The sequence below is a fragment of the Arvicanthis niloticus genome, chromosome 24 (genome assembly GCF_011762505.2).
Source record: "Arvicanthis niloticus isolate mArvNil1 chromosome 24, mArvNil1.pat.X, whole genome shotgun sequence".
Classification (NCBI taxonomy): domain Eukaryota; kingdom Metazoa; phylum Chordata; class Mammalia; order Rodentia; family Muridae; genus Arvicanthis; species Arvicanthis niloticus.
This window is the reverse complement of record NC_133432.1, coordinates 40,328,468-40,353,678: the sequence shown is the minus strand read 5'-3', so window position 1 is coordinate 40,353,678 and position 25,211 is coordinate 40,328,468. Positions and strand designations below refer to the sequence as shown.

Here is a 25,211-nt window from a genome sequence, read left to right as displayed (position 1 = left end):
GTGGGAAGTCTGGGTGGGTGGGGTGGGTAGCTACTGGCACCTAAGTGGTAAAGGCCAGGGAGAGACACTACAGAGTCTTACATCAGAACAAGACAGATCCACAACCAACAGGTCTGGGCCAACTGAGTGGGAAGAATGAAGTTGGTGCTGATTATCATGACATCGGTATGGACAAAGGGCAAGTCCAAGAAATGTCTTGGGATGATTAAGGTGGCAGGAGATGAGACTGGCCTTTCAGGGCCACCCACAGCATAGGGTGGTGGCCTGACTGCATTGCACGATATGGAGGCTGAAGAAATGCCCACATTTCTGCCTTCTTAAAAATTTGCTTATTTTGTTTCCATGTGTAAGAATGCACTGCAGGCATACTTAGTGCCTGAGAAGGCCAGAAGAGGGCATCAGATCCCTTAGAAATAGAGTTACAAATGGTTGTGAGCCACCATGTGGGTGCTGGGAACTGAACCCAGGTTCTCTGCAAGAATGGCCAGTGCTCTAACCACTGAGCCATCTCTGCTTGAATCACTGAGTCTCACCAGGTTTCGGCTTTAGGCAGCATACCCAGCTTCACCACATGAAAGTCTGTTGTTGGCAAGTACTTTCTGACCAATCTTCAATCTAATAATACATCCATAATATTCTTGATGTCGATAAACATTAAACAAAACATATTAGCGTTATCTTTATTGGGATGAGCTAATTATCATGTACACTGCATAATATCATCCAAAACGTTTTACACTGAAGGCATTTTTTTGCAGTTAAGTGGGAATTCAGTAATCGCTCTGGTGGATTTGCTGCCAGTATGCAGATAAATTCACTTTAGATGTGATAGAAAAAAAAGGATGAGCAATTAGAAGAAATTTATACTTGCAGTTCAGTGGATGATAGTAGGCTGGGCCCACACCACCACACGTGTATTCAGTACCATCACTCAGGGGGTCAAGGCGGAAGGTACTGTTCTATATAACAGGACCCTATGTCTAAACAGTTCGTTAATTAATTATAGTAATGATATAAATAAAAATTAACTTCCACTTCCTTTACTGCATCAAATATCCATAGGGTCGGCAGAGAAAGTAAAGATTCCATAGAAATCCTCTCTGTCTTTCTCTGCTCCTCTATCATGTGTGACTCATGACATAGGAAGTCATCACCATGGAGATTTACTCAAACATATGATGCTTTTCATTGAACAGAAGAACTTAATCCCGTTTTAGTACATGGTCTGATATTATTTGTTTTAAGCCTGTGGGCTTTTTTTTTTCTGCTTACCTGATAAATGTTTCTGAGATGACTACAGGAGCTAGAGATGATTAACACATCATTGGTCTGTATCTGATCTGGAGAGAATTCTTACTTGCTTTTATGAAGGGTTCAGTGGATCCATTAATAGGTATAAGTTGCTATGCAGTTGATGAAAAGAGAATAATGTTAGTTGCTGTCATAAATAAGCTATTTTTTCTAATACGATTTTTTTTTGTCTTTTCTCCCCAGTTCTCGGCCAGTATCCACAGCACTGTTACTGCAGAGAAAATGAACTGGAATGTGTAAAGGCCGACTTAAAAGCTGTGCCAAAGGTTTCCAGCAACGTAACATTACTGTGAGTAAAAACAAGATATTTGTACCTTATAAAACCACAGAAAACTCTGTAGTGCTATAGTAAAAATTATAAATAATAAAATGAACAAATAATTTACTTTTTAAAAGATGTATTTATTTGTATTTTATGTATATGAATGTTGCCTGCATGGATGTATGTACACCACATGTGTGCAGTACCCATAGAGGCCAGAAGAGGGCATCAGAGAAACTGGAGTTACAGATGGCTGTGAGCCACCATGTAGATGTTGGGAATCAAACCTGGGTCCTCTTCAAGAGCAGCCTGTGCTCTTCAGCACTGAGGGATGTCACCAACCCCTAGAACTTCTTCTAAAACTAGTCACCAATAAGGTTGATATGCTTCCTCCTCAGGAGGAGCCTAGTTAACATTTACCTCATGATGTCTATGGCCTGGAGTGCTTTTCCAGTATTCTCTGACTTTCATGCAGTTTCTCCTATGCGCCAGCTGAGGAAAAGGAGCAGGCTATGTCATCTCATTTGTAAAACTGATAATCCATCAAGAGTGCAAAGATAGAAAGATCTATGAAGCTGGCTGTTGTAGATCATGCAAACTTTCCTGAATTTTGCAGAAAGAAATTTAAGGCCCTCATGGATCTGTAGTCATGACCTCACTGGGCATGTCTGAGATGGCTGGGATCTTCCTCTGGGTTGACTTCTACTTGTTCTTATGTCTTGTTGTCTTATTCAGAGATAAAAGAGAAAAAGTGAACTCATCACACCCATATCTAGTCTATAGCACTAATGGTCTAAGGCGAGAGGATACAGATCATGAAAAGTCTGGGCTAGCCTGGGTTACATCGTGGGCTTGCCTTAAAGTATCAAAAAAAAAAAAAGTGTTTTGATTTTTATTTCAGATCTCTTAAGAAAAACAAAATTCACAGACTTCCAGTCAAGGTTTTCAGCAAATACACAGAACTCAGAAAGATGTGAGTAACTGCAAAGGGTACATTTATGGTGTTTTAAGCTCTTGTGACATTTTAAGATGCTTTTGATCAGAGAACAGAATTGAGTTTGAGTAGCTTTCACATGTATCGCTAACTCTGGTTCTAAACTTAAGCTTACAAGGTAAAGCACCAGAAAGGGGGCTTCATTTTCATTTCATAGTTTAGAGCGCAGTTTCACTTAACCATCTTCAGAGGATTGACTGGGGCTTCAGGTAAACCATCTCGACATCGAGCCTCAAGTCTTTCCTTTAATACTATTAGAGAGTAACACTGCAGGACCAGAGAAGCTGAATCTAATTTTTAATTTAGAAAAAGAGTGAAAGATTAGGCAAGAATAATCATCGTGTTTAAAACATGTAATGACAGCATACAGCCTGTGTCCCAGAATAATAGGGTTAAAGACATGATGATGATGATGGTGGTGGTGGTGGTGATGACAACAACAATGATAGTAGTATATTTAAGGAGAGAGCACATCAATAACTAGCATATAAATAATTAGTATTTAATGAGAAAGAAAAAGACCACATGCTAACAACTAGGACCTGGAACTGGTAGGTGGTCTCTGTGAGAGAGCAATGATGAGTGACAAACTGTCACTTGATATGACCCAAATGCTTCATTCCTTCCTCACAAAGCAATCCATAATCTTCACCTTGCTTTTTTAAAGGAGGCTATTTATTTTTCATTTTGTGGGTGTGAGTCTTACCTGCCAGATCTGTATGTACCACATGCATGCAGTTCCCACAGAGGGCAGAAGAGGGCATCAGAGTTCCTGGGACTAGAGTTACACATGGTGTGGGTGCTGGGAACTGAACATGAATCCTCTGGAAGAGCAGCCAGTGCTCTTAATCACTGAGCCATCTCTCCAGCCCCTCATTAACCCACTTCATAATCTTCACACTGTAGTGTTTAGTCATATTAGATAGGTCAGCATGATGCCTCCTATCGATATTTGCGGGTATAAAACTTACAGGTTCATAGCTTGGGTGATTGTCTATCAGTCCTTCCAAGATGAGTTTCTCTGGGGCTCTGATGATGCTATATCTGCCAAGAAGACCAATAGTCTAGATTCTAATACCAACAAAGGAATGCTTCACACGCTGAATCCTTGGCAGAAATATTTATTTCTTTTATCCTTCAACACCTAGCATAAAAGGAAAGTCTCTGGAAATACTGTCAGTGACGCCATGTTCATGAAGTTAAAGATGGGTACTCGTAAACAAGAAAAGAAGCCCCTGGAGGAATTCCACTTAGCAGAGCTGTGTGTGGGTGTACATTATCATCTTACCTGATCTGGTTATCATCTGCGCAGTATCAGATGATGCAGTCAGTGCCTTCTGCTCCGTCCTAGAGTATGTGGTCATAGTGTCCTGACACACTAGCCTCGCTACATATTAGCCATAGGCTACACGAGTTCACTAGAGAGGAAATCCTACCCACAATGCTTCCAAACCTTAGTAACTCCTAAAGTCACATGTTCCTTCAGTCACTCAATACTGTTCTTGCCCTGCATATAGGATAGCTACCAGAGAAGAAACATAACAGCAGTCACAGAAAGAATGGCAAGAGTTTTGTTTTATAATCTGTGTTTAAATAATGAGTCAGCTTTCTGTTGCTGTTACAAATTACCTTCCTTTGATCAAAGTTTCAGAGGTTTTGGTGCAGGATAGATAAGCCCTGTCATGTAGTGAGACAAAGGTCCAAACCTCCTTACTAGGAAACAAATAAGAATAAGGAGGAGAGAGAAGCTGGGTGAAAAACTCTCTCTGGTTTCATCTCTTGAAGTTTGCGCCCTTCACAACAGCACCAAGATGAGATCCAAGCCTTTAACACATAAGCCTTGGGGAGACATGAAGGAGCCAACTCTAACAAATGCTATCATCAGGTGCCACAGAAGTTGTAAGAATTCCTAATTAGACCATGTTAGACATGAGTCAGCCAGTGTACAAAAGTTAAAGGACTCAGTCAAGACCTGTGATTCAGTAGTAGAGAAATCACCAGCAGAGGCCAGGGATTCTACCGAACCCAATAGTACTTAAGCTGTTGTAATGAAAACCGAGGGATGGAGAGAATTTGTCAGCACATCCCAGAGTTTCTACTGAGATGTCCTGTCCTGCCCTGAGTACGATTCCATCCTGTGCTTTCTGTCTGGAAAGAAAGATGGGCGTCTGTGGAGGAAGAAAGATCATTAGCATTCAAACAGGAGACCTGGCATTGGACATCTCTAATGAGGAAGGACACCAAGTCTCTTCGACCACATCCCTACTTTGGGTAGCTGATATCCACAGGAAGGAAGAAGGTGGAAACAGTTGTGTAATTGAGGCCCAAAAAGTAGAGGCTAGCCCTCCTTGCTGACAGTGTGTGACCCTCAGACAGCACAGAACTTCCTGTCCACTAAATCTCCAGTCTAGACCCTTCTAAATCCTCATGGTGCAGTCTCGGTCATTCTGACATTGAGAGAAAAAAAAATACCTTACATCAAAATTTAATTTTAATTGCTAGATGAATAAGCATTGCTCAATAAATATAAATTTTCTTTTACTGTGGATCAATTTTGTTATCTTAATAATCTCTTAAGATGCAAGGATTTTCTAAAGTTGAAAAAGTAGTTTGAGATGACCTTACAGAGAAATAAAATACAATTTATGGGGTCAGCTGTATGCTTTGTCATCGCTTCCATGGAAACCAAGAGCCACTCTCCCCCTCGTTGTAAAGTAGCCTTATAAAAAATTAGGTATTTCTCCTTGACCTCAGTTCTTATTAAATGCAATCAATCATTGGCAATGAAACATAATTAAACATGCCTGCCTGGCTCCGACGTACATCCTGTCACATTTAAAAATATCCCATGAACGTGCGTGTCATTAAAGCATTTATTTGCTTTGGTTTGGTACACAAGTCGTTGGGGCTCCGCTTGAAACGTGTAAGACCAGAGATCCGTGATCCAGGAAGCTGTTCTTAGGCAAGCCACTCAGTGTGACACACATTTAACAGACTCGTGTCTCAGTTTGAAATAGAATGAGGTGCTGCCTGCCAAATCGTCATGTTTCCCTTCTCACATTCTTTAAATGGCTCTTCTGGAAAAAGGAGGTAGACACCAGGGAGAGAGCTTAAGTTCTGTAGTCTAAGCCTGAGACTTGAGACCTGAAACTCAGTCTCCCCTCCACAGTGACAGCCAACAGCTAACGCTCAGACTAGCGGCTCTCCATTATTTAAGGAACTGGAATCTTAAGTAATGTTGGGGAGAGTAAACTGGCTGTGGGTGGCCAGGGAATCAGACAGATGCTGGGTTTGAACGTTTCTCTCCTTTGACTTCTAATATGAAAGCAGAAGGTTGGACTCCCAGTTTGCGATTGAACCCATCTCTTCACCAAGTAGGAAAAGCATGTGTCACCCCTCGGATTAAAAAAAAAAAAAAAATCCCAAATAAAATGGAACTGGCCTAGCTGGGGAGTGGATTTTATTTATTTTATTTTATTTTATTTAAGAGAAATTTCAGTGGGCCTCTTTACTGACATATCATATTCCTTTGAGTTGTTTTGTTTTTCTTTGCATTGCTATCCAAATCACCACATTCTCTTTCATTCTGTCTAGACATTCCTCTGGTGTTCTGACAGATACCGATGTCTGTCTGTCTGTCTGTCTGTCTGTCTGTCTATATTATGCAGAGTAGAATCTTAAACCCAAAGATGGGTTTCTGCTGCACTGTGAAGCATCTCCTCACAGACAGTGCAAGAAGCAAGCGTTTGAGGTCAGAGGGAGGAGTCAGGAAACATGAGCTCATACTTCCTCTCAAGTTTCCTTTGCAGGACTGGAATTGGTGCTTTGTACATGTGCACAGGTGTAATGCAAATGCCCTGTATCAGCACCACTCTCCACATGGATGTATGCATGAAATATGACTGTTTTTGTAGTGAGGATGGATAATAAACTAGAAGTTGGTCTTGGCTTCTTCCTCTGATGCCTTGGGGTATAAGGATGTTCAACTCCTGTTACTTTTGCAACAACACACTCATGGCTCTAAGGAAAGGCTGGGAAACTCTGACAGGGAATAACTGCAGTAGAATGAAATTCAAAGTCTAGTTAGACAGCAAATACACTCATGTTCTGCCCATGCTTTTGTAGTAAAACGCTGTAACAGTTAGCACAGCCTTGTGCCATATTGTAAACATCGATACAAACGGAAATGAGAGACATCAAAGCAAAGTAGATTATGTAGGGGCTGGCAGTGTAGCTCAGTAGTAAAATGGTTGCTTAGCCTGCATGAGGGGCTGGGTTCAGTCCTCAGCATAACACACACATACACACACACAGACAGACACACATACACACAAACACATAGACAGACACACACAGATACACAGACACACAGAGAGATACACACAGACACACAAAGACAGACACACATACACACAGACAGTCAGACAGACAGACACACACATACAAACACACAAACACATACACACACAGACACACATACACACAGACAGAGATACACACAGGCACACACACACACACACACACCACACAAAAACAAGACCTACTTATGTAGTCATCACTAATGTCAGCATGGCTGTTTCCTGCCCAGGCTGGCTTTAGAAAATACAGATTCAGGGCTGACTTCCTATGGCATAATGAGGGCAGGAAGTATGTGTTCTTCCCACAGATCCCCCAGTCCTGCTATTATTGAAACAATTCTGTATTTTCAAGTTGCCGTGACTCAGGTTGAACTCTTGCCTGAACGTTGACAGAGCATAAGAGCCCTGGTTCAGCAGCAGCTCGAACCCTGAGCACATGGATGATTCACTTGCTTCTTGTCTTACATCTAGAAAAGACTCAAAGGGCTCTTCTTTTGTCCATGCGAACACAATGAAGGTAAATGAGGAACTAAAGCATGGCGCTAACATTCTGCAGAAAGGCTGCTTGGTCTCTCATGGCCAGCAGCTACTTCAAGCTAGAAAGGACGCTTGCTGGAGTTCCTGCCTGAATAAAAGAAGACTAGTTTTAACACACATACACAGCCCACAGGAGACTTCAGTGGTACAGATCACAGATGGCCTGTCTTCACTGCATGCCTTGTCTTGCTTCATCCAGTTTCACCCAGTGCCTTTAGGGGGAAAAAAGCAAAATTGCTCATTACACAAATTACGCTTAAAAAGCCCGTACACTGTAATCACCTGGCATTCCTGTCTCGCTCCTGCAGATATCTTCAGCACAACTGCATCACGCACATCTCCAGGAGAGCGTTCCTTGGATTACATCATCTACAAATACTGTGAGTCACTCCTCCATCACTATCCCATGGGTATCTTTTGGAGAAAAGACTGCAAAGGTAGACTCAGGTGGGGGTGGGGCTCCATGCTGAACCAAGGGGTGCAGAGAAACAGAAGAAATCTTAGAAGACTACAAGGTAATCATATTAGGGTTTGAGGTGTAGCTCAGAGCATTTGCCTAATGTGAGATGTGAGGTCTCAGGTTTGATCTACTGTGCCAACAAAATAAAAAAAATACCTATATTCTCTTTGAACAATATTATCCAAGGTTAATATTGTCATCTTGCTGATAAACCACTTCCACAGCACATCTTGGTATTTTATGCCCCCCCCCCACCATTGCTCACTAAATATATACATCTTAAAATAGTAACGTACCAAGAATATAACCAAAAAAGGACAAAAGAATTGCTCTGCATGTTCCGTTGTCTTTCTTTCTACACCAACCTAATGTACCATCCCCCAATCTCGTTCTTGGCCGTATTGCTCACCCTGGTCAAACCCAGTCTGGGCTTGTAGTTCTGGGTGCTTCATAGTCATCCCCCTCCAACCCCGTCTCCCACCATCCCTTCCCCCACCTCCTGCCTCTGCTTCTGCTCATTCAGAACATGCTTGAAGAAGCAGATATTCAGATTACAAAATCCCATCGGTCTAATTGAATGTGGCTGTCTGGAGTGTGGGGTCTGCCTAATGAACTCACCCGTACTGTTTGTAGGTATCTCAGCCATAACTGCATTACCTCTCTCAGGCCTGGGATATTCAAAGACTTGCATCAGCTCACTTGGCTGTAAGTATCTTGGCTTTTCTCCTTCCTACAAATGGTCATAGTCTTAGTGACTTACAACAGTGCTTGGGTAGTTTCCAGGCTGGGATGTCGCTGGTTTATTATTTTCTGACTCATATATAATCCGGAGCATCTTGCCCAAGCAATTCAGAGACATGGGTAGGTCAGGTGATGGTTGGATGAAACAGGAATCTGGCCATGTTACTACAGGGGAGCCTCAGCACCCAATGATAGCCTGGCCAAGCCAGGCAGCCATCCAGTGTCACCAAGAACAGAAAGTCCTTGACCCCAGCAGTACTGACATCTTGACGTATTTAATTCTTTGCTCCAGAGAAGACAGGGTGCCCCCTGCATTGCAGGAGGCCTCTGCTCACCCCGTGATAGCAATGCAACTTCTCTTAAGTGTTGTGACAACAGAAAAAATATCGCCAACGTTGTCATGTGCCCCTGAGAGGGAAGAACTCCCCTCCGTTAGAAACCTCTGTGTTAAGAAACAAAGGTCTGGGGCTTGCTCTGGTCCCCAGGGCAGCCAGAGAAAAGTTTGAGAATCTAATACCACCTGACATTTCCCCTTGAGCCAACAGCTCCATCTCCAGGCATCTCTCAGCAGCTGTTAATATTTTTCTTGGCTCACTAAGTGAAGGGCTATAGAAGGCTCTCTGTTGCCTTGCTCAGCAGCTGCAAATTGGCCTGGCTGGTAGAAAGTCCAGGGCTTCAGCTTCATCTAGTCCTAGTGTGAGCACAATCGCCTGGCTAATGTTCCAACCAACTTCCTTATCCTCCCAGGCCTCTGTCTCAGTGACTCCTTCTTTTCAAGGAATGCTCTGGGCATTGTCACATGACCAGCCTCTGTGGGTACCAGACACGCACATAATGCAAAGACTGTGCATCCAGGCAAAAACACCCATAACCATAAAACAAAAATAAATTTTTAAAATGTGATTTTTTTCTAAGAATTATACTATATTTTACTCTTTGAAGCCCTTTAACAGACAGCATCTGTTAAAGGGTCACACCTGCCTGTTGGTGATTTATTCATGATGCCACGCAAGTCCTCAAAATACGTATTCCCATGGAAAGGAAAAGTTTGAGCAAGGAAAGAAAATGAAAAGGGGAGGGGCATGGAGGGGGAGGCAGGCATGAATCCCCACCCCCACTGAGGAGCTACTGGCAACTGATAGCTGTTAGGAGAGGGAGAACCAGTTTTCTCTAAGGGTGTGGCTGTTGGTAGGAGAACCATGCTCCATCGGACGGTCCCACACCAGAGTATATGGGTAGCACATACTGGACCCATAGGATTTAAAAATAAAAAAGGATACAAAGTTTGCATAGGTAGGGAAGGGGGAGGAGGGACTGCATGGGATGGGAGGAGGGGATGGGCATGCCCATTGCAAGTAAAAAAAAAATCATCTTTTTTATTTTTGGAAATAGAAAAATTAGCATGTGAAAAAGATGACCTATCTAGCCAGTCATTAAGGAAGTACATTTTAAATTTTTTCTGATATATAAAAGCCTGAAAATTGTTTATACTAGCAGTCACTGTGTGAAGTTCCAACACATGCAAACACTGGGTGATGCTTAAATCTGGTTCAATACATTAGTCTCTTCAACCATGTGTATTTCTTCTCTGTGATGGAGATATACAATTCCCTTCAGAGACGAACACTTCATAGCTGTTACATTATTGTGCGTGTGTGTCGGGGGGGGTGTTCATTCCCCCCTTCATTTAACCAACTGGCAGCTCAGGGCGTTTATGGAGCCCATTTCAGTTAGGAAGTGTTTGGCAGGCAGAGAGAGAGAGAGAGAGAGAGAGAGAGAGAGAGAGAGAGAGAGAGAGAGATCAGGTCCAACTTGACATGTGCTGAGAGAAGTCCTGGAGGAAGTTGGAGGAATCCCATCCTAGAATCAAGGAAAAGATACCTGTGTCCCATGGGGAAGGAATTGATTAGGTGCTGGGAGTCTGTTTCTCGTGGACCTTTTATATTTTTCCTGGGTTTCTTTCAGAAATATCGCTAACATTGGAAACATTTTGATGTGTTTTTTCAGAATTTTAGATGACAACCCGATCACCAGAATCTCACAGAGGTCCTTTATGGGATTAAACTCCTTGTTTTTCTTGTAAGTACCCTTCTTCCCTCCCCCTCCTTGCCTCCCTCTTCGTCCCTCTCCTCCCCTCCCCCCTCACTCTCAGCATATCTATCTATGAAAGAGAAGCCTTAAAGAAAATGCCTTAAAAGAAATCCATCAAACCCATCTTTGCTGAACTTCAGGCCATAGTTACTGTTGCTAAGTCAAAGGCAATGGCTGGACCGATTATGATATGTATCTTAAGCTTGCTGCTCGATGTTGTTCATCTTCTCTCATTTCCTAAAGGAACAGCCATGTTTTTATTTGCAGTGGTTGAACCAAGGTTTGCTTTTATTTCCTGAAATCCTAGTTAAACTGAACAAAGTATAAAAGGATCTCATAGGAGCACCAGTTCCAACTCCATTTTTAAAAGCTTTGTTATTTTTATTTCTTGTGCACAAGTGTTTCTTGCTTGCCTGCTTGTTTGTGCACCACATGCGTGTGGTGCCCACAGAGGCCAGAAGAGGGCAGAAAATCCCCTGGGACTAGAGTTATGGTCCTTTGTGAGCTGCCAACTGCAGCAGGGTCCTCTGCAAAAGCAGCCAGTGCTCCTAACCACTGAGCCATCTCTCCAGCCTCCAACTCCATTCTCACTAGAGGAAAATGTGCTTTTGCCCAGTGACAGCCAATGAAAATTCCAAATTTTGCCCACTGACGGATCTGATTTCCTACTTGTGCTTCCATTGTTAATATCCTAGAATAACTGGTGCCAGGGGTTGCCATGTTCCTTTACGGTGGATGATGCAGCATCCACTCTGGCTGGTCCATTTATCACAGGGACTGCGGCATCACAAGTTAATCGTGTATCTTACAGTACAGCATCACAAGTTAACCATGTATCTTAGCATGCTCATGATCTGTTTGCTTTTGATAGTTCCCCTTGCTGTCACATCTTCCGTTTAATGTGGTTTCCAGTGTGGCTCTTCAATGCTATAAACGATTAATGCATCCTGAGAAAACATCTCAAGAGCTAATGGCGATGGAAATCATTATGAGCTTGCAGCACACAAGGGGAACAATCATGAGCCTCAGTTATTGCCTGCGACTTGCTTTAGTTTTACATCATAAAATACGGCTGAGGAATCCTTGTCTTAGGATGTACACACCACACACACAGCCACTGGATGGCGGCAGCTTAGTGCTTGCCGTACACACACCCAAGCACTATGTGTAAAGGCGTAGTTATATACGAAAACTTCATCCTGATATATCGATTATAGCAGACAATCTTCCAAACTGTGGAAGAGTAAAACTCCTCTCATTAATGTAGCTTAATCATTTTGTGTCTAACTGCCATTCTCTCTGTGTGAAGGTCCATGGTGAGTAACCGGCTCGAGGCTCTTCCTCAAAGGTTGTGTGCCCAGATGCCTCAACTCAACTGGGTGTGAGTATTCATTAGGGATTGAGTTTGTTCTATGCTGGGATTGAGGAGGGTAACCATGAATTCAATGCAGAATTGTCTTTAAAATTTATCTAGGGTGTCTCTCCCAAACCAAAATCTAATGGTTACTTCCCGATTTTAAAGATCTTTTGAGGAGAGGGAAGGGTAGCAGGGAATTGGGCAGGGTGTGGCCAATGTGCATTATACACTTGCAGAGACATGACCCTACATAACCGTGTGAAATAAAATAGTAAAGTATCTTTTGAGAATAGCTGGAACACTGCATTGGAGGTTGAGGGAGGTGGATGGAGAGTTTAAGCCAGGCCTGGGTTACAGAGTGAATTCTCTGTCTCAAAAAGAAAACAAAAGAAGGGCTGGATAGATGGGGCAGTGGTTAAGAGCACTGGCTGCTCTTTGGGAGGTCATGGGTTCAAGTCCCAGCAGCCACAGAGCAGCTCACAGCTATCTGCAACTCTAACTCCAATTCCAGGGAATCTGTAGAGGGGTCACAAGTTTAAGGCCACTCTCAGCTACAGAGTCTGAGGCCAACCTCAACTCCATAAGACCTAGTCTTAAAAATACTTAGGAATGGGCTGGTGAGATGGCTCAGTGGTTAAGAGCACTGACTGTTCTTCCAGAGGTCATGAGTTCAAATCCCAGCAACCACATGGTGGCTCACAACCATCCATAATGAGATTTGATGCCCTCATATGGGTGTCTGAAGACAGCTACAGTGTACTTACACAAAATAAATAAATAAATTCTTTAAAAAAAAAAATACTTAGGAATTGAACAGATTCATTTACATACTGGGAAACAGAAAAGAGAAGGGGCAGGCAAATCTCAGGGATGAAGCCTAAGCAACTGGGTTGCATAACGAGGCTCTGCCTCAGAAAGAGAAAGACCAGAAACGGTGGTGCACACCTTTAATCCTAACACTCAGGGTGCAGAGGAAGGTGGATCTCTGTGAGTTTGAGGCCAGCCTAGTCTACATAGTTAGATGAGAGACAGACAGAGACAGAGACACAGAGCAGAATATTAGAAAAACTAGTTTAAAAGTTTGCTTTTTCCCACCCCCTGCCTCACTACACTGCTAAAAATGAGAATTCCAGAGGTTCTAGAGGCCATCCCCAGAGTGTGTAGGATGCCAGCTGTGCCAAGGATCCAGCTGGCAGAAAGCAGTGTCCCCCACTAGCGCTCTTTGGAGTTCTCAGGACATTTCTGAGCAGCTCAAAGAGGAGGACATGCTAAGAGGAACATCTGATCCAGCAGGTCGGCTGGGGATCCTGGGGTCTACACTTCTAGAAAGTTCCCCAACTCTGGAGCTGCATCCCTGCCACACTCAGAGGTGTGCTATACCGGGCACCAGCATCCCCGTGGAAGGCCATGTAGAAAAGACCTATGTCTTTGATATCACACAGATTTATGTCCTAAGTCTGTGCGAGCAGTCTGTGCGAGACAACGTTGGCTTGAGCTTCCCCTTCACCACAATATTGACTGGCATGGGGCAGATGGTGAGGCAATGGTCCAGACCGCCACAGGACACATAAGTGTCTGGGCTTTGGATTCAGAAAGATCTGATGGGGAAAGACTGTTCTGACACTTACTGAGCCAGCTGGAAATGAAACCCCGAAGCCTCTCAGAGGCCTGACTCATGTGTTGAACGGGGCATAACGATACCACCCCTGCAGGAATGCTTTATAGACAATGGAGCAGTACCAGCCCAAGGGAGGGTGGTTGATGATGAAATCCAGCATATAGTATAGTGTCTTTGTCTTTTACATCGCTGTGGTAATATATATTTACTGTCACCAAGGCGACTTAATAGGAGAGTTTGTCCCGTCCTTACATTTCCAGAGGGTTAGAGGCTATGGTGCCAGCGTGGAGATGGCAGGCAGCAGGTGGCCAGAGCAACGGCAGAGAGCTCACATCTAAAACCCCAAACAGGAAGCAGAGTACACACTCTAAGTGGCAACAGTCTTTTGAAACCTCAATACCCAACCTACCCTCAGTGACACACTTCCTGCAGCAAGATCACACCTCCTAGTCCTCCCCAAAGAGCCACCAACTGGTACCAAGTATTCAAATGACTGAGACTCATTCAAACCACCAAGTAGAGCTAACAGCATGGTGCCCAGCAGAGAAAGACATTTCCGCCCCAAATATCTAATTGCCCTACCCTTAGGTTTATTGTTATTGTTGTTGTTGTTTTATCATTAGTTGGGAAGAAAACAGAAACCATATAAGTTATAGAAAGCCCACAAACATTAGGAAAGATGCCCCAAATGAAATAGAATGAAGGAGAGATAACGTTCAGAACTGTTGTACCAACAAAAAGCATCCATTAGCCGATGATTTATACAAAGGTGTTTGAAGTGTTTTCCCTCTGTGGCTTTCAGAGATCTGGCAAACAACAGGATAAAGTACGTTTCGAACTCCACCTTCCTAACGTGCGACTCGCTCACAGTTCTGTAAGTACCCGTAGACCAGTACGAGAGGCCTGTAGATTGGGAGAATCGAGAAAAAGGCTGAGCCTGATTTCAAAGTACTGCTTTGTTTCCAGCCCTGATGTGAATGTTCAATAGTGAAAAAGGGCAAAGAATGATGTGTTTATTTACCGTGAAATGAAATCCTTTACTGCAAAGTGGCTAGACTCATCAATTGGGTCTGTGTACCAGAAGCTAGGGAGCAGTTTACTGCATTCCAATTGGCCACAGATTCTTGACTGACCGATTGCTGTTTGTGCCGGTTCTGGGGGCGGGGAGAGCAGATGAATTGACCAATCGGCACCCTGGGCATTCCTGTGCTAAGAAACAACTAGTTTGTGTTTCTGGTAATTGGAGTTTTCTGGGGATAGCAGCCACTCAACAATGCTTGTTGATTGCACAGGTGACCAGAGAAAGGTAAGGGAAAAGAAAAGTTTTTAAAAGACAGTTTTAAGAATGACCAGAAACCAAACAAGACCTAACTTCACAGACCACCCTCGGTGCCTGGAACTGCTCCCAGCAGTGCTTCCTGAGGGACGAGGGTATCCTCAGAAGCAAAGTTTTGCTTGGCTCTGGTTACAAACCAGAAAACTATCCCGTTGAGCCCTCAAGGGAAGCTTTTAAATGGCACCCGGAGCAGTGGCATCTCCCAGCAGGAACTGATGGGGACAGCAGACGGAAAACCCCCAGTGCTGACTCTCACCATGTTTTACAGGTTTCTGCCTAGAAATCAAATTGGTTTTGTTCCAGAGAAGACATTTTCTTCATTAAAAAATTTAGGAGAACTGTAAGTAGCATGGTCTACTAGGAAGAATATGATTGCTCTCTTCCAAGATTATTAATCTAAATGACGAGGGAGACTGTCTTTCTACTTGGAACAATCAAACTTCTGTAGACTATTAGATACAAAAAACCAATTAAGGAAGCCCGCATGATCCTGACGTCACGAGCACATTACAGTAATGTACTGGAATTGACAAGGGAGCCAGCCCGCCCTACTTTCTCTGCCTATTTTCCTTGGGTCAATATCATGTATATATAAACGTGTGTGTTGGGGACAAGGTGAGCTCTCTGAAGCCTCAAACACATGGATGGTATTTCTCTAATGTCTGCTATGGTTAACTCTCAATGGTTGCCAGATGAAGAAAGGCTTGATTGATGTGTCATTAGCTGATTATATCTGACCAGAGGGATGACTATCCCCTGAGAGGTTTGCAGGTGAAGCATGTAGACATATCTCTAATGAAGATAAGCTTGTGGAAATTTTCCAGTCAGCTCACATAACTTTCTCTGTCTAAATACGTGTTTTATAGCCTCTAGACTCTGGAATTTAGTCATGAATTCATTGATACTAAAAACCCACATAACTGAATCATTGGAAGTTACAATTAAATCTGTTATCATGACAGCAACTAGACTAAGAACTCGTCCTGCTGATGGGGACTTTAAAAGGGCCACTGATAACTTCAATAATCATTCCTCCATTCATTACGCATGCCTGGCTCTAGAGAACAGGGCTAGTAACTCAATATGGATATTTTTTAAATAATTATAATAATTACATATAATTAATTGGCATCAAAAAACAAAATCCAGAAAGATTCTTGAACTAAAAATGATTTTGTGGCAAACTACTGGAGATGGCTCATTAAGAAGAGACTCTCTTGGGGGTTCATTCCTGGTTATGCTCTGTTGGAGAAATATGACTGTGGGTTACAGAGACCAGAGGCAGATGCTGAGGATGGTAAGGGGCTTTGTGGTGTGTGTGTGTGCCATGTACATGGGTGTTTACGAAAACATATCCTGAATTCCCCTTCATTCCTCCTCTTACTCAGTAGAACACAAGTTCCCATGCCCCACCTCCAAAGAAGGAGTGGCAGCCATTTCAGAAATAATTGAAACTCTGGACCTAGTTTCAAACAACTGTAATCTCAATACTTAGAAGGCAGAAGCAAGAGAATCAGGAGTTCAAGGCTAGCCTCAGCTACAAGAGACCTTATCTGAACAGAAAGGGAGTGGTGAGAGAAGAGGGGGGAGGGGACTTGGTTGTGATTTTTAAAACCACCAATTATCTATTCCATACCATGTAGCCTTGGAGAGCTACAGGAAATCCAAGAATCGTCAAATATAATTTGAACAAGGTGTTTATACATGAGTTTACTTGTTGAGTGATTCTACTGTTTAGGAATCTTATCAAACTCATCCCCAGGAGGAATGATCACAAGTACATGAAGCCCCTGATGTCCCCCAAAGTGGTATACTTCACTTTCCTATGTAAAATATTCAAGGACGGTTTCTCAGTGCATGACATCCCCTGCACCAAGCATGACATTCCCAGCACCCTGCATGACATCCCCTGCACCAAGCATGACATTCCCCACACCCTGCATGATATCCCCTGCACCAAGCATGACATTCCCAGCACCCTGCATGACATCCCCTGCACCAAGCATGACATTCCCCACACCCTGCATGACATCCCCTGCATCCTGCATGCCATCCCCTGCACCCTGCATGACATCCCCTGCATCCTGCATGCCATCCCCTGCACCCTGCATGACATCCCCTGCACCCTGCATGACATCCCCTGCACCCTGCATGACATTCCCTGCACCCTGCATGACATCACCTGCACTGTGCCCTTTGTGATGTTTCCTCTAGCCCGTGCACACCCATGGCTTTCTTGTTGATCCACACATGCACCTTCCACCTAAAGCACTAGGAAAAAATTCCCTGCTAAGCAGGGCTGGGGGACCATGATCGCACCTCTAAACCAGTAGGCTCTTTAACTGCTGCCACCTTGTGGACTCCTGACACCTTCCCCTCCTGGACTTGGGTTGCATCCCCCCCCCCTTTTTTTTTCTTGGTATAAATTAGCATCTTATCCCAAGTTGGGACAGCATCAACAACCCAGGAATGGCTCACTCAGAATCATCTTTATGCACAAAATAAGTTATCAGAAGTTAAGTTACAAAACAGGGGAGGTCTTTCCAAAAGTCACCAGCTTCCTGAACACCAAAATCCTATCTTAAGGCAGTAGTTCTTAACCTGTGGGTCTCTACTACTTTAGGAAATTGAATGGCCCTTTTATAGGGTCTGCATATCAGATATCCTGCATATCAGATATTTATATTACAATTCATAATAGTAGCAAAATTACAGTTGGAAAGTAGCAATGAAAATAATTTTATGGTTGGGGTCACCACAACATGAGGAACTGTATGAGCACTGGGAAGGTTGAGAACCACCGCTATACAGCTTTCAGTGTGCAGCATAATAGATACAGACCTGGATTCAGAGAGCTACCTAGCATTAGAACAGTTGACCCGAGCACAGGTTCAGACAGCAGAGAGCACAGAGGAAAGCAGACTCTGGGAAAGGTGTGTGTGTGTGTGTGTGTGTGTGTGTGTGTGTGTGTGTGTGTGTGTTCACTCTATCTTTGTCCTTCCTAGGGATTCTATTAGTCCCAGCAAACACTGCGCTAGCACGGGAAGGGAAGCATGCCCTGCTTGGCTACAGTCTACCACATAGAATGCTAAACACAGCTTAGTGCAAATGTGCTCATTCTAGCTAGAATTTTCCATCTTAATGATAACAGTAACCACCCCAACACAAGTCCCAAAGTCGGCTTCGTAGCCCTCTGCTCCCTCCTAATACTAAGCATCCTGGGATGCTGATGCCTGCTAGTGTCTCCGAAGAGCCTCTGCCAGCTCTCACCTGGTCCATGTGGACGCCTCCTTCTTCACCCGCCTCCTGACCCTTTAAACAATTGTCATCCTGTGATCTCTAGCACTGTATCTGCTCACCTGCTCAGTTCTCAAATGTCAGCATCACAGACTGGTTCAATGTAGGAATGTGACATTTCTAGAAGCATCCCCTGTGATCTCAATTGCTTTGGCTGCACTCTAGAAAAATAAGACCTTGGAGCTTGTGCACAGCCCTCATGTCTTACACCAGGGACTCATGCATTTCCTCTATATTTCCCCATATATTTTGTCTTTCACTCATGCTGAGTCACTTGTGGGTTCCTGAAGATGATAGCCCAGGCACTGGTTTTTCTAGCCATGCTTTACCCTCACTGGAAAGTTGTACTCCTTTTATTAAACCTAAAACCAAACCCTGTGGCTTTGTTCTAGAACTTCCTAATTTCCATAACCAAGACTCCACCCCTTGTCATTCATATTTTATTTTGTTTTTTCCTTCCCTTATAATATAGATTATTTGTCCATTTTTTGTCCCTGTCACAACATAGCTGAGGCTGGGTACCTTACAGAGAAAAAAGGTTTGTTTAGCACCTCAGTTTTGAAGGCTAAAAAAAAATCCAACATCAGCCAGATTCACCAGTTCAGCCTCTGCTGAAAACATCACAAGGATGTACACAGGGGCTGCATGGTGAGATGGGATGCCAAAGAGATAGTCAGGGGTCAGACCTGCTGGGGTTCTAACTTCTCTTGCAGGAGCTATCCAGAATCCCACAAAACTACCCCAATATTTTCTGAGGGTATGCATCAGTGCCCTACACACTCTTCACTGGGCCCTTCCTCTTGAAGGATCCACCATCGCAATACTCTAGACCAAGCCTTCCCTGCATGAACCTCTGGAGAGCAGAGCATGCTCAAACCTTAACTCTGGCTGTTACTATAAATAATTTTTAAGGGAAAAACCTCTATGGTTATTTCTAGTCAGCCATCTCATATCTATTGCAAGATATCAAGAGTAGTTACAATTTTATACGTTGGGAACTGGAGAGATGGCTTAGCAGGTAAAAGCACTGGCTGCTCTTCTAGAGGACCTGTGTTGAGTCCCAGCAGTCGCATGGAAGCTTTCAACTCTCTGTAATTCCAGTTCTGGAGGATCTGAGCCCTCTCCTGGTCATCATGAGAACTGCATGCACATAGTAGACATACATCCAGGCAGAACACCCACACACATTTTTAAAGTTATTTTTAAGTTGTTTTTCTTTATTCTTAATTTGGCAATTGTACACAGGTTTCATCCTTAACATTGTCTCTACTCAGAGAGTTGTTCCAGACCCTCCACAGATTTGTGTCTCCAATTACAACAGATCTCTTTGTCACACTCTCTGGAGTTACTGGCCTGTGATTCTTTCTAGATAGGACAATGGTATCATAATTCATTAGAAGAGAACTATATAAGAATGCATTTAAACTACCAACAAATGTAGTTCAGTGGAAAAGCACTTGACCAGCACGCACTCGGTCCTAGGTTCAATCCCCAATTACAGGGGGTGGGGTGTATTTAAAATACATAAATTTATCCATGAAAGACTGTCTGAGTAGCTACTGAGTGGCTCACGCTCATTTAGATGGAATGCAATATAAATAGAAGATTCAAGACTTGACCTCAAAAAGATTATCTGGATGAACATGTGGAATGAGTGGGAATCACAGCCATGTGGGTGATAGATGTGCACAGAGTGTGCTCCAAAGAGGGAATCAGTTAGAGATCTCAGAGCCAGAATGTGCTGGCAAAGGGGTGAGAGGAAATTCCAGACAGGAACTGGATGAACAGGATGCCACATGGTCTGCCAGCGATGGAAAACAATCCCCTCGCTGACTCACGGGGTCTTGCTGTGTCACAAGTTTGCAGCCTGGTTGAACTGGATTCGTATTTTCTCTTTCGTCAAGTGGGAAGATGATAACTGTGGGGAGAGATGTCCCTGTTATTTATCCTAGTGTAACTGTGTTTGGTTTTCACTGTCATCAACAGGGACCTGTCTAGCAATATGATAACAAAACTCCCCGCCCACCTCTTCAGCAGCCTTCACCTTCTCCAAAAGCTGTAAGTTCCCCTGTCTTGTCATCAGATTTAAGTGGCAACATCTTAGCCTTCCAAAAAAATAATAACAGCCATGCTTATCCCCTCCCTTCCTCTAATGGTAAAAAAGGAACCTGTCGTCCAATCCTCTTCTGTATGTCCACAAGAACCAGTTTGGAAGTCTCAAACAACTTCAGTCTCTGTAAGTAAAGCATTCTAATTGTGCCGGTTACCATTGTAGGCAGGCTATCTTGCTTAGAGACGTATTTGGTTCTCAGTGGGTGTTTCTCAGGATGGGACAAGCATCCCCAGGAGGCATGTCCAAGAAATCCTGACCACCGCTGTCAATTATGAACTAAGTCATAGCAAAGTCACTGTCATGGCCACTTAAAAGCCACTGTGTTTGCAGCGGCTTATACATCCATCCAGAGAACTGCACTTAAAGGGAAAATCTAATCCCGGGTCCTTATGAAGAATTAAATTTGTAATAACTTTGTTTTGGAAAGGATTGACAGAAATCAGTTCTCTAAGACTTTCCTTCTTTTTCTCTGTCCCATCTCCCTAAAGAAATTATAGGATAAAAATCGATCTTTGTAATTAATGAGAACAGTCCCACAAAGATAAATAATTCAAATAATTTAGTGTTGTTTGGGTATTTTACCATTTCAGCCAATCTAGTTCCAGTGGTACCAAAAATCCTGCCAATTCCTCTTTATAAATGTTGTTAATCCTTTCCCCTGGGTGACCATCTGTGGGCTAAAGTTTATTTGTCTTGACCAAGAACAATATTATATTACCTATTTCATCCTGACACATTCTTTTCTTTGACTCCAAAAACTGATGTTTTTGTTTTGCTTGTTTAAAAATTAGGGCTTTTGACTATTTGTTTAATATTTTGAAACAGGATCTCCCATAGCACAGGCTAGCTCAAGCTTAGTATGCAGCTTCTGGTCCTCCTGCCTCCACTTCCCAAGTGCTAAGGTTACTGGTTTGTTCCACTACGTCAGGCTCCTTCCAGAGCCTCATCTTCAATATCACAGTTCTTTTTGTTGTTAAATAGATTTTTTAGAATAGAAATAGAAATTTTAAATAGAAATCTATTTAAAAAACACACGATCTAGCGATCTTTGCGCCAATATTAGTGGGCACCCACAGGTGGGCAGCACGGTCGTTGCTCTTAGGAAGCAAGAGTGTAATTAACCAAGGTCTATAACTATCCTGTTGTGATTTTTCTAAAGTCTTATTATTTAATCTGGAGAGGCAGCCAGTGCTCTTAACCACTGAGCTGGTTCTCCAGCCCTAACCTGTTATTTTTTTTTTTTTTAACTTATAGACTTCAGGCCTTCGACATAATTCTTCTCTAGATGAACAGTGCCATCATATTTCATTATAAATACTCAACTGCATGGGATTGTTTTTCTCCCAGCCCCAAACTCCCCGGAATAACGTCTCACACAAAATATATTTACAAATACCTAGGCCATATAGCTAGGCTCGTTCCATGACTAGCTAATAATTTAAAATAACCCATTTATACTAATCTACATTCTGCCACGTGGCTGGTTACCTCTGCTCGGGTATCACAAGTCTACCCTCCTCACATCTTCCCCAGTGACTCTTCCCAAGCCTGGCTCTATCCCAGAATTCACTCTGCCAACCGGAAGACCCACCTTCTGTTTTACCCTTTCTCATAGGCTGTAGGTTTTTTTAATTGACAGGTGATGCATCCATACAATACTCGGCACTAAATTTCTTAGGCAAAGCAGTCCTGTGTAAAATGGATTTAAACTGCTGGGGAATGTAGAAGGCAGAGAACACGTGACCTGCATGAGGTCCTAGGTTCATTGCACCTACATCTAAAAAGAAAACTCTCCTGCCACTGTCTGATCCCTTTCCCAAAGTAGTGACTGTTAGGTACGCATTCCCCTCTTCGTCTTCTCATCTATTTATGGTCTAATAGTTTGTTTCTAAGACTCACTGGAATATGTACCTCACTAACACTAACTGGACTTCCTTACAGACAGGCTATAATGGCCCCTGTGCTGCAGCAGCCACACAATCCACATAAAATGTCAGTGGTGCTAAGCGAATAAGAAAGCTGAAAACTATATGAAAGAAGGTAGGGGTGAGGGGCTTTTAGAAGAACTCAGGGTGTTCTCCCAGAGGGACCACATGATAATTCTGTAGTATCAGCATCTCGCCACGTTTTAATTCTGGTCTAGAAAGCAAAGGAATTCTTCTGTGAAGGAGCCACTGGGCCAAGGGAAATTCAGAAACCTATTGCAAAAAAAAAAAAAAAAAAAAAAAAAAAAAAAAAAAAAAAAAAAAAGAAAGAAAAAAAAAATCTTTATTCGGATCAGCTAAAAGCATCAGGATAAATCCCGCTTTTTAAAGGTGTCTTCCGATCACATGCTGCAAGCAGGAGGTTGTCACTGCGTTACACTGCCTTTCCCCTGTTTGTTTACGGAGAGGTCTGTGGCTCTTCCTTTACACTGTCCTGAAGGGATCTCTGAGACCAATACCTTCGGAAGTGCCTGGATAAACTCAGAATGTCGAGGGCTCTTAGCCACCAAGCCATCTCTCCAGCTAACTCAGAGTGTCGGATGCCTGCTGGCGCCCTTTGAAGATGTTATAGACCTGGGAGGAAAGCAAGAACGATGGTCCCTCTGGGGTCTTAGGAAATGACGCTTCTGAGTAGCATCTCACTGCCTCTGGGTTCCACTCCAAAGACACATAGGCCAGGGGGAAGCGAATATTCAAATCCAGATTTCTATCAGACTTACTTTAATGATGTTTTCAGATTGGAAGTTCTAGGTATGAAATGAAACCCATGAACTTCCATGGCAGTGCTGATTAAATCAAAGTATAAAAATAATGTTAAACTCACATCAGACACCACTGCCATTTGATAGATTGATTATTTATTTATCTATTTATTTATTCATTATTCCTGGAGGTGGAAGCCAGAATCTTGTGTTTGTCAGGCAAGTATGTAACCACTCTCCCAGCCCCTTGCCATTTCAAAACCAGTTTTATATTAAAACATAGTACTGCATCTAAGTGACAGGAGAGCTCCCATGTTCAGCAGATGTTAATATTAATAATTTTTTTCAGAATGTCTGCTATGGAACTTTTAGTCATATTTGAATTGATAACATAAAATTTCAAAGTATCAGATTTCAGATATGACCAAAAAATGAAATGGTTTCAAAGTTTAATCCTAAACACGTGAAACCTATTGTATGTATCTTCCAGAGACCTGGAAAGGATAGAGATTCCAAATATAAACACAGGAATGTTCCAGCCCATGAAGAACCTTTCTCACATGTATGTATGTTTGAAGGGATGGAGGGAAAAGAAGGCATGATGAATTAATTCAAATATTCTCATGCTCAACTGTCTAATTATCGCTGAACTGTGTTTGTATGCAACAAACGTCTTCTTTCCTATTGAGAACTTTTTAATTTTGTCACCTTTGGTCCCTGTTCAAATAGAGTTCAATATAATGATGTGCCGACATGAATGACCCTTCTCTCTGGAAACACGATGTTTATCCAATTGAGGCCCAATAAGAGATCAGGGTACCAGAATGCCACATATTACATCAAATGAAGTCACTGGCTAAAGGGTACTCAGGAGAACCTGGAAACATTAATTCACTTCACATGAGTGAGCAGTCGGCTGCTCTCAGATGTGGGCTATGTAGATTCCAGGTGTTGTTTCTCTTATTAAAAGTGCACTGCACATGGAGGTAATTAATCTTTATCAGTTTTGTTAAGTCACTTGAATATATATGGCTAAAGTGCACTGTGTAAGTTGTGTTCATATATGTGTTTTATTTTTAACGTGACCATTTCTTTATCAACTGTATATGATCTGTATGTTCCTGATTTCAAAATTAACCATTGTCATCCACAAAAATAGGGAGAAATCGATGTAAGATCCCAAGTTGGGTGCAGCCAGTCGATGAGAGTGTTGAGGTGAATTCAGGTGCTCTTTGGGGACAACACTTTGGTTGTGTCTGTGCAGGGGGTGTGGTGCCTAAGAGACAGGTGTTCAATGTGTATCCCCATGCTTTTGCTCATTCCCCTTCCTGTGGCACCGTTAGATAAATAATTCACAAGGCTACTCTTTACTTGCCGCAGGCAGAAGGTGAGTTTTTTTCTTAGACTAGAGAGATCCAGACTTTTCTGAATTTGGTGAAACTGGTGTCTAAATGCCAAGGTCATGGAGGGACCAACAACAAACAGAAAAGGAGCTATCGTAGCTACATCCCTGATGAACGACCTGCTGTCTTCTCCTTCCTTGGCCTTCACTTGTTAAAACATCCCTACCTCCTCACCCCATCTCCCACCCCCAACCCCTCCATCCTGCCTGCCCCTGGTCACCGTGGGAGAGCCAACCTGGCTTTCTCTCTCTGAAGACACTGAGTATAATGGAATCCTAAAAGAACCAAGTTTGTGCCAGGAGTCCAGGGTAGGAAAAGAAACCAATAAAGTCAGATGTCAGATTCCCTTAATTGAATGTCAACTGTTGTTAGGAAGCTGGACTGTAAGCTGCTAGGGATAGAATTTGCCTTGTGTGTCTCCACAACATCCAGCACTCAACAGCCCATCATCCTTTGGTGATCTAAGAGACGTTCGTTGAAGCCTTAGCATCTAGCGGGCACATAGTGATGCTGAGGCCTCAGCGATGGGAGAGAGGAAGAGAGTGCCAGAGTACTTTCACTCAGCTTTGAAGTCAGAGTAAATGAGCCAATAAGCAAATGCCTATTGATTCCACAATGATCCGTGAAATAAAGAGATAGATGAAGGG

General features: G+C 43.0%; 1 protein-coding gene across 1 annotated transcript in view; it reads left to right on the top strand.

Moving 5' to 3' along the window:
- Rxfp2 (relaxin family peptide receptor 2) overlaps positions 1-25,211 on the top strand; it is a 62,539-nt gene that overhangs the window by 21,500 nt on the left and 15,828 nt on the right. The window contains exons 4-14 of the mRNA XM_076923847.1: positions 1,495-1,600; positions 2,475-2,546; positions 7,771-7,842; positions 8,556-8,627; positions 10,671-10,742; positions 12,064-12,135; positions 14,532-14,603; positions 15,334-15,405; positions 20,349-20,420; positions 20,527-20,598; positions 23,652-23,723. Of these exons, the coding sequence (XP_076779962.1) occupies positions 1,495-1,600; positions 2,475-2,546; positions 7,771-7,842; positions 8,556-8,627; positions 10,671-10,742; positions 12,064-12,135; positions 14,532-14,603; positions 15,334-15,405; positions 20,349-20,420; positions 20,527-20,598; positions 23,652-23,723 (826 nt within the window). The remainder of the gene's footprint in view (positions 1-1,494; positions 1,601-2,474; positions 2,547-7,770; positions 7,843-8,555; positions 8,628-10,670; positions 10,743-12,063; positions 12,136-14,531; positions 14,604-15,333; positions 15,406-20,348; positions 20,421-20,526; positions 20,599-23,651; positions 23,724-25,211) is intronic.